This window comes from Amphiura filiformis, chromosome 8 (genome assembly GCF_039555335.1).
Source record: "Amphiura filiformis chromosome 8, Afil_fr2py, whole genome shotgun sequence".
Taxonomy (NCBI): domain Eukaryota; kingdom Metazoa; phylum Echinodermata; class Ophiuroidea; order Amphilepidida; family Amphiuridae; genus Amphiura; species Amphiura filiformis.
The window spans coordinates 59,681,856-59,691,422 of record NC_092635.1 but is presented as its reverse complement, the minus strand read 5'-3'; the positions used below and the strand labels follow the sequence as shown (position 1 = coordinate 59,691,422).

Below are 9,567 nucleotides of genomic sequence, written 5' to 3'. Positions count from 1 at the left end.
ACTGAAATTCCAGTGTAGTAATTGGATTCCTTGCCCCTATAATATACATGACTTTTGTTACCAGTGTGTTATTAGTTTTTGAGAAAAATGCCAAAATAGACACAAATTTATCGAGGGGTATAGTACCCCCTTAAGAAAGACACAAAAAAGAAGAAAGAAGAGAACAAAGTTAGATCAAAATTGAGAAGTAATGATTGATGCTTGTCAGGCACCAACTGCTTGTGAAAATTTATTGTTATAGCGCCCTCAAAATTGAAGACAAATATTAGGGCTGGGCAGTTTTCTTTTCCTTTCTTCTGTGTAATTATTTTGCTTTGAACTCTATGGGAAAATATCAGTAAAATAATGAAATCATACTTTTGAGCGGTTTAATTAATCTCTTTTACTCAAATTATTGATGGAAATTCGTCTGGCAATCACTGAAAGTTTTCGGCCAGAAAAATAGGATAACATTGGCTATTGCCCATCACTGGTACTGTGTGCTTGCGTGCTTAGCAACATAAACATTGCATGCTGGCCATGAAAATGTTGACGGCGAAGTTTACAGAGCTCTAGACAAAAATCAATAAAATATCCGACATAATATACCACAAGATAACACTGATGTGGTATGGTAAAAGATTATAGCGCAGTTTTAAAAATGGAAAAATCATAGAAATTAACAAAAACAGACCTCCGATTTCGGCGTGATTGTGAAACACTCGGTCGAGCGCAAGTTGGCCGGACTGGAGCGACACAACGTACACTCCCTGCACTACAGCTATAAAAATTTTGACTCAGTTTTGAGATATCAAGTCCAATATGTACGACAGAGCACCAAGACACCTAACTGCGGGAGCACAAAGTACAGATGCAGCTGTTGGTCCAGGAACTTATGAAGCTGTTACTGCTAATCCAGCAAAACTCAGAGCAGGTAAATAAACTTTTTACTTACTTTGACCCGGGACTTTGACTTGCTCTTTGGTTTGGGTCTTCATTTACTGAAAATGAAATATATCATTCTTCTATCAATATCATTCACTACTATACTGGGGAGTCTATACAATTTAATTTCGCTGTACATGTATTGCATGATTGTTACTTTTGACAAGAGCATACTCACACAATGTTAAAGCCATTTTGTAACATTTTCGTGAAAATAGAATAGTATTTCTTTTCCAAAATGTTGGCTTTTCACTTTTCAGATATGCTGCATTATGATGCCTGCTTTTAATTAATTTTGAACTGAATAACTGAGTGAGGTAAAGCAAAAGGAAATCGGACTTTTCTGCTGGCGCCAATGCGTATCACTCAGTTGGTCGTGCTACCAACGGTACTACTCTCCTTTGATGTGTATGATCGTCCCACACACCATCCATGTACATTATACAGATGTTATACATTCATACAATACATGAATTCAAATCCATGGGTTCCTACACTACAGTCTGAGGGCTGATGACGCACATTCGATTGGTGTAGTACACACTTTCTTTGTTAGTGAACATCGCGTACTACTAAATCATGTTTTATCCTTCAAGCATCATGAACAGGAGTGGTACTTGGGTCTTTTTTATTACTTCTGTAGTCCGGGTACGTGCTGGTGAATTGCAATCGCGTAGAAGTGACAAGGTCGGCTACTACTACGCGCCATGCTCAATGCGTCAACCGGCTTGTCATGCTTGTTGTCAAGTGCATTGATCAGCCAATCAGCGTGATTGTAAATTTCTTCTGTATGTACCCTCGTACATGCTCGCACAGCTAGGACCACGGAAGTAATCAAAATTAACTTTAGGACCCCTAATTTTCACTAATTGGACCCCCAAAATTGGGCTCCTGGTCATGAAGCAAGGTCATAGGTAGGGTTTGCAGGTTTGCAAGGTCTTAGCCAGCCATGCGTCCACCCGTCTTTAAGACGGGCTAATCTAATTTTAGACGGGTAGATTTAAATGGATTTTACAGATGTGATAGCTCTAAAACAGATGATTTTAAGGTTATATGAACTTCAGACTAATTCAGAGTGACATGTAAAGACCAAATCAGGACATATTTGACCCAGTGACCCTTCCATGGGTATAGACAAGTTGTTTTATATTTGAGGGTCAAATTTTGGTATCTGCTTGGACGGGAGGGCGAGATGGCCGAGTGGTTAAGGCGTTGCGCTGCCGGCCGGGAGATACGATCGACGAGGGTTCGAGCCTTGGGCTTGCCTTAGGTGAAAATTCTCTTCCCTCCCAAAAAGTTCCTATATGGTCGGGAATCCTTCAATTAGGTTCAGTAATTTAATTTCAGAATTTAATTGAAGAATTTCTTCTCGCCCCCATACACTGCCTATCACGTGCAGATATAGGTAGTGTATGTGCTTCGGTCCGTGATTCGGAAGTCACGTAAAGCCGTTGGTCCCGTGTACAGGAAGAGTCAAACCCTGTGCACGTTAAGTGTCAGAGCTATTCGAAAAGAGAAGGGGGACCATCCCCGGTTCTGATATCTGCAATCAATCCTAGGTTCCAGGATCGTGCATAGGTAAAACTGTGCACGTAAAGCCCGTGCGTTGATACTCAACCATTTGAGGTAAGCACGTATAAGGAAGGAAGGAAGGAAGGAAGGGTGGTTACTGATTTCTGGCTAAGACTCTGCAGGTTTGGGTGTGTAAATTCAAAAACCTGGGTGTGTAAGGGGCTGTGCAATAAATGAGATAAATTTTTGAATGGCCCGCCAAAATATCTTTGCCCCCCTCTTACACATGTCAAATTTTTTGGATCCCAATTTGCAAACCTCAAATGGTCTCAATATTTGTTGCGAGTGCAGCGAGCAGGAAAATTTGCATATTAAAGTATTTCCGTACTGTTTTCCTTTAAAGCCTTCTTAGCGCATTTTATTTAAGGCCAGAGTAATGGGAGAGAACCTTTTCGAGCATTATTATTTCTGAATTGTATGTCCAAAGTATATATAAAACTATACATTTTTGGAAATGAGTCAAGGAATCCCATGGTGACGCAGATTTGTTCAAAAATCTTGAGTTTTGAAAAATCACAAAATTAACTTTTTACCCCAATTTTTTGTGACAAAAAAAACCGCTCGAGTTTTTAAAAAATCAGTTCGCTTTTCATGAAGAAGAGACATTCATCTTTTTTTTCAAAAAAATGGAAAAAACATGTGAAAAAAAGCGATTATGGGTTGTTAGACTTAGAAATCAAATCATGTTAACCAACCTACTTCTTTCTTGCAGATGGCTATGCACCCTTCTCATCGATGACAGTTCGCGAGACATTTCTACATGTTCCCGATAACGTCATTGCAGCACCTGGTCCTGGACACTACGATCCCTCTCCCCATCCTCAATCAAGGATCAGTGGGGGCGCTTCACTCGCCAACAGATCCAATAGGTTTACTGATCCTCCTTCAAAAACACCAGGACCAGGAACATATTCATTGTCCAAACAAAGTGACTGGATAAAGAAGACAGGACAAGTAGAACTTCAACAAGCTGGCACAGTAAGTAATTGGGCTATTCCAGTTGATATCTATACAGTACACCCCCTATATGGAAGACATGACCTTTTAATCTCCCACACAGGGAGTGTAGATTGTCGCCCATTCAGGTAATCCAATTCGAAATTCACACTCCCTGTGTGGAAGATTAAGGTTAAAATAAAATTAAAATAAATTTTGGATTTATAAAGCGCCTTTCTCCAGATCTTAGAGGACTCAAAGCGCTGTAATTTCGCTGCAATGGTGAATCATCACAATCAGATCAAGATCAACTAGGTTGCTGCCGAACGGCGCACACCTATCCGCATTTAGATTGTAACATCCACCAATTATCTGTGCAGCTCCCCAAATTCCATTGGGTGAAGGAAGTTTTTGATAACCAAACAACTAATCACCGATTTTTGCGATACAGGAGGAAACCGGAGATCCCGGAGAAAACCTCAGTAGAGCGAGCATGGAATCGGGATAAACCAAGTGCACATGAGTCCTTGGGCCGCGCGGGCTTGAACCCGGGACCTCAGTGGTGCAAAGTGAGGGAATTACCGCTGCGCTAACTCGCCCTCCCTTTGTTGTGTCTTCCTTAGGGGTGTATGGATTTTAAATGGAACAGCCCATTATATCATTGCCCTTTCAAGTAAAAATATAGTGTCTGCAAATTATGTTACTAAACAGATGCTGTCTTTTTACTTGGGAGTTGAAATTGGTTTGCTTTTTAAAAAAATGCGGTATGTAAAGTACTAAAGTTTGTTCCGCTTACATGAGGCAAAAATGAGGCTTTTGTTAGTACGCTCGTCAATAAAGTCCCAACTCACGCTCACGTAAATTCACATGCGCGTGTGCCAGTCACAGTCACAGTGTTAATATGTTATGAGTCTTATTTTTTCTGCCGAACAAACTTATTTAGTACCGGTACTTGAACATAGCAGATATGGCACTGTATTTTTGGAGGGGAGGCACTTATTTGAGAGTCACTAGTCTCGGTGGCGGATTAAGAGAGGGTGTGGAATTTGCTGTAATTTTGTAAAGGAGTCAAAGACAAGTAAGGCCGTATAAAATTAATATTTTGGTTCTCGTCCCAGAGGATTTTCATGAATTGATGAGGGAGGGAGGTGTTTTTTGTTTTTTTGTTTTTTTTCAGTGTAAAATCAGCATTGTCCGTAGTTTTCGGTCTTTTCCAACAGTGCTCGAGGAAACGATGAGGCACTTTTTTTTTTTTTTTTTCAAATGTGAGATTCTGAGGGATATTTCCTATAGAGTAACACAAAAAGACTTGGAAGTGGTCCTTGTTCTCTTTAATAAACTTATTTACATGTATAATAAATTCATAAATCCATAAATCATTCCAAAGTCTAAAAATAATTGAAAAATCTAAAAAAAAAAAAAAAATCTGACAAATCCCAGAAATTGAGGAGGAGGGGCGAGAACCAAAACATTAATTTTATACGGCCTAAAGTTGTAATGGAGCCAAAGACAAGTGCCATTGTGCTGCATTAGCGGCGTGGGGTGGGTGAGACGCACAAGTTTCATGTCTAGTGGTGAGAAATATTAATTTGCTATGGTAGATTCGGTCAATATATGTATAGACTATTGGCTGCTGTCACGGTGGGGGTCGAGGGAGGAGGGCAGGGCATTGCGATTTGCGAGTGTTGTTTGAGAGTGAATGAATTACATGTTGAGAAACTGAACACTGCCGTATACATAGCCTCTCCTCTATGGTACCATGTCATTTGCATTCTTTTGTTTTCTTTCCTTTTGTATTCTTTCATTTATTTACCCCCAACATGTGTGCTGACCACGCCCCTACATAAGGGGGATGTGTCAAGCATACCCCTATGTAGATCTGCCCTGTACCACAAGGGTTCAGATTATTTTGTTAGTGTTTTTAGAGGGCCCATTTCTTCCTCCATCTGGACTTCATTAAATTCAAAGGACATATCCTAGTCTAAACTTCTTAAACTTTAATGCATAAGATTTTAATTTCTTAATGCTTTTAGTGTGAATATTAAATCTAATAAATTGGTTTTTTCTGCAGCTTGTAACAAGTAGAGTACGCTATTCAAGGAAACCACAGGCACCATCCATCCCAACACCAGGACAAGCCTATGGTTATGAAGAGCATGAGGACGGAACCCTGAAGAAACAAGACGCCCCAAATAGAGATAGCAGCATTGGACCGGCTTTTTATAATGTTAACCAGGTAAGGTGCAGGTTTAGTTTGTGGTTTTTGTCTTTTTAAATATTTGTGATGTGATCAAGTCAATTGAGTCGTTATACACTAATAAAGTTTGCTGCTGAAAATCTCACTGAAAACCATTTTCAGCGTTACTCTAGCCATTTCCATTGTTACTCTGAGTATTTTCAGTGTGGCTATTGTCTAGGGATTATCTTACTATAAATAGGGGAATGTTGTATGTATGTATCTATGTATCTATCTATGTATCTATGTATCGTGTATAAAGGCTCCGTCAGTTTCGATCCAAATGTCGCCAAATTCATACGGGAGATCGAGGAACTTCCCTAGACGGTTATGCGAAAATTTGGTTGGAAACGGGCAAGGATTGGCTGCAAAAACAGTAAAAATGTGGGTAAAAACTGGGTTTTTGTTATGAAAATCGGTTACCAGCCTACACGCGTCACTGCAGCTGGCCGCCAGCTGCCGGCGCCAGCGTCGTAATGCGCGAGATACGCCAATGCGCTGCCAGAACGGCGCAGTGCCACTCGACATGCGAGCCAGAGACCAGTGGACATGATAATACGGAAAGAAGGAAAATTAAAGGACAAAAAGTACATGGACGGGTCACGGGATACCGGGTGAACACGTCCGCGAGACACGATATGAGAGGATATAATAAATACGGGAAAAAGATGTGTGTTGTAATGTATAAACAACATGAAGCGGTACTATAAAGAAAAAGAAAATTAAAATGAGGACAAAAAGGTACGAGTAATCAGGCCAACGGGTTAAAGTAACTAAATGAAACGGAACGAAACAAAGTAGGAAAGAAACTAATCATCAAGAAATGTAAGAAAAAAAGAAGCTAAAATAATGAGAACAGAATTAAGTAAAAATATGATGGAAACGGAAATCACAAGCAGCAAATAAAAAAAAGATGCTAAAAGGGAAATGTAAGAAAGAACTGATTTAGAAAATAATGGGAACGGGTTAAATAAATAACATGGAAACGAAAAATCACAAGCTAAGCAGAAGAAACTAAAAAAGAAAATGTAAGAAGAGACAGATTTAGATAAATAAAATGTACTTTTCAATGATTCTACCTGTTCAGTAATTCTTCCTGTTATAGTGAACGCTCCCATTTACTCATCTAGCGGGGACCCGCGCGAAGCGCGGGTATCCCGCTAGTTATTCATAACAATAGCATGAGCCAATATATTTCCGTGTGATTTGGACCATTTCAGTGGGATTAATGAATGGCCTCTCATTTTGAGAATGTTGCGGTCAATTTTCAGTGTGATTATAGACATTAACCGGATAACAAAAGAACTCTTTTCAGTGCTATTTCAGTGGTATTATCTATTGTATAATTTTTCAGCGTTACTCTGCAGTTTTCAGTGTGATTTTCAGTCTCAATATCTCATAGTGATAACTGTACAATGTAGTCACCCCTTTTGACTATCATATCATGGCATGGTGATAGTATAGACCACTTGACATGTGAATACATTGACCAGCAGTATGCGCGAACTATGCCAATTTCCATTGCTCTTTGCCCTGCCGTGTGCGTACGCATCGTAGTTTGCTCTGGACACAGACATTTTAAATCGCACACAACATTTCATATAGTACAAGAAAGCCATTGAACAGTGTAGTGGTTCGTTCAAGCATATTGATAGACCAGTCCCTCGCCTTTTTAAGTAAAAAAAATGAAACTTGTCATCTGCAGTCGACACCCGCATACATAGAGTTCATCTGTCTTTCATTTCTCATCCTTAACAGGCTAATACAAAAACAACAACCAAGTATAAAGGTGTACATTTCGGTAATTTAACATCACACCGGATGGATTTTGCCGGACAAAACGGTCCAGGACCCGGAGAATACAATCCGTTCAACAAAGATGAACTGCGGGTAGAAAATCTGAATGCATCAAGTCCCACCAAAGATGGCACCAGGTCATTCAACTCTAAGCTGCCGAGATATCATGAAGTTGTGGTCAAAGACGAGGAAAAGAAGGTGAGTTATCTCTGCGGCAGATTTGTGACTGTAGTTTGTGTGTTTGTTATCATAAATGATGAAGTCGAACAGATACATTCAGCGTTCGAAATTGGGCCAGTCAGCCGGCCATTGGCCTGTAACTTTTTGGCCTGGCCGGTAACTTTTCTGACTGGCATCTAGTTGCCGGTCCGGCTCGCCGGTAACTTTTTGAGGTCAAGCCCGGCTGGCCTGTAACTTTTTGAGGCATATTTCGAACACTGGATACATTGGTCAGATTTCATGGTCTCAATGGGCTGTTACAGACACAGTTGAAATCCATACACCCCCTATGGAAAACATGACCTTAATCTTCCACACACAGAGTGTGAATTTCAAATGAGATTACCTGAATGGGTGACTCCATTTGAAATCTACAAACCGTGTGTAGGAGATCAATTGCAAGGTCATGTTTGTCTTAGGGGGTGTATGGATTTTAGGTGGAATATCCACCGGGAATATATCCCAAGTCCATGCCAACTGACATGATAAATCTTAATTCCTCCACTTGTGGACACAGTGGGTGCATACACCTTTTGCTGCACTCCACTGGCCCTTTGTTGTCAACAGTGGCATCCAAACTGAGTATGATTATCTAACATACAGATAATGATTTGAAAACATTGGTTGGTTTGATGTATATTGGTTAGTTTGATGTTCGCAAAATCGAAATAGTTGGAGAAAGCTTGTAGTCACCTGCTCCGCAGCCGACTGATGATGATGATGTATACAAGAATTCCTTGTAATAAATACTTACAGCATAATTTTCAGCAGCTAGCAAAAAAAACCGAAAGCATTACTTCATGAAAAACCTATTTATTCTTCTAGAAATGCAATAACCCAAGTTATCATATTATTGGTTCATTTAGACCATTTACATTGTTTTATATCAAATTTTTTTTTTTATTATTATCCATGAATTACCTTCCAATTTACAGGCCGTTCCCGGTCCTGGTAAATACGAATTACGCAGTCAGTTTGACAGGAGACCACAGGCAGTGAACCCAGAGGGATTAGACGTGGAACACCCACCATTCATGTCACAAGCTAAGGTGAGTTGAAAGAGAACAGAAATTAACCCCCTGAGCACTACCTGCCGATCTTACATTGCCTCTGATTGGTCAATTACATGATATCTTCACTTTAATCACCAATCAGAATGAAGCTTTGCAAATAATTCACCTCAATTTTTTTTATGTGGTGAAATTATTCTAACAATGTTGCTGATTGGGCCAATTGATAATGAAGACTTCTTTTTGGCCAATCAGGAGGTAGTTCTCATGGGGTTTAGGTCTTTATGCTGGGAATGTTTACCGGACATGGGGGTCCATTTCGGGTCCATTTCACTTAACATTTAACCCTTCGTAACTCAAAGCTAATCAAGTAACCATTTTCATTCATTTATTTCCATATATAAAAATATACAACTACATCAAAAATAAAGAAACACAATATGGCGGAAAAGGCAGGAAGGCCAATAAGGCCTGAGAATTGCCTTACAATTAAAAAAAAACAAAACAAAGATTAAAAAAAAAAAAAAAATAAATAAAAATGACTAACAGACATGACAAATTACAGTGCTCGAGAATGGCCTAATTGTACTTAGAGATAAGTTTTTGTTTAAGGTGTTTGAAATGTTTTATGGACTTTGAGTCTTTAATTTTTTATCTAGAGAGTTCCAAAGTATGGGCCCGCTGTTCGAATGGAATGGTCGGAAAAACTCTTTTATTTTTTGTTAACTGGAGATCATTATTTCGCCTTGTCTGGTAGTCATGGATGTCAGAACGCTTTTGTAAAATACTCATTAAATGAATTGGGTAACTCATGTATGGAATTCTTGTACATAAATACACCAAGTTCAAGAGAATACATATCTTCTATATTTA

The 9,567-nt window shown here is 39.4% G+C and overlaps 1 protein-coding gene across 1 annotated transcript in view; it reads left to right on the top strand.

Annotated features, from left to right (window-relative positions):
- The first annotated feature begins 215 nt into the window (after positions 1 to 215).
- LOC140159300 (sperm-tail PG-rich repeat-containing protein 2-like) overlaps positions 216 to 9,567 on the top strand; it is a 28,550-nt gene continuing 19,198 nt past the window's right edge. Inside the window, exons 1-5 of the mRNA XM_072182724.1 lie at positions 216 to 913; positions 3,209 to 3,474; positions 5,504 to 5,668; positions 7,427 to 7,663; positions 8,620 to 8,733. Of these exons, the coding sequence (XP_072038825.1) occupies positions 802 to 913; positions 3,209 to 3,474; positions 5,504 to 5,668; positions 7,427 to 7,663; positions 8,620 to 8,733 (894 nt within the window). The 5' untranslated portion in view covers positions 216 to 801. The remainder of the gene's footprint in view (positions 914 to 3,208; positions 3,475 to 5,503; positions 5,669 to 7,426; positions 7,664 to 8,619; positions 8,734 to 9,567) is intronic.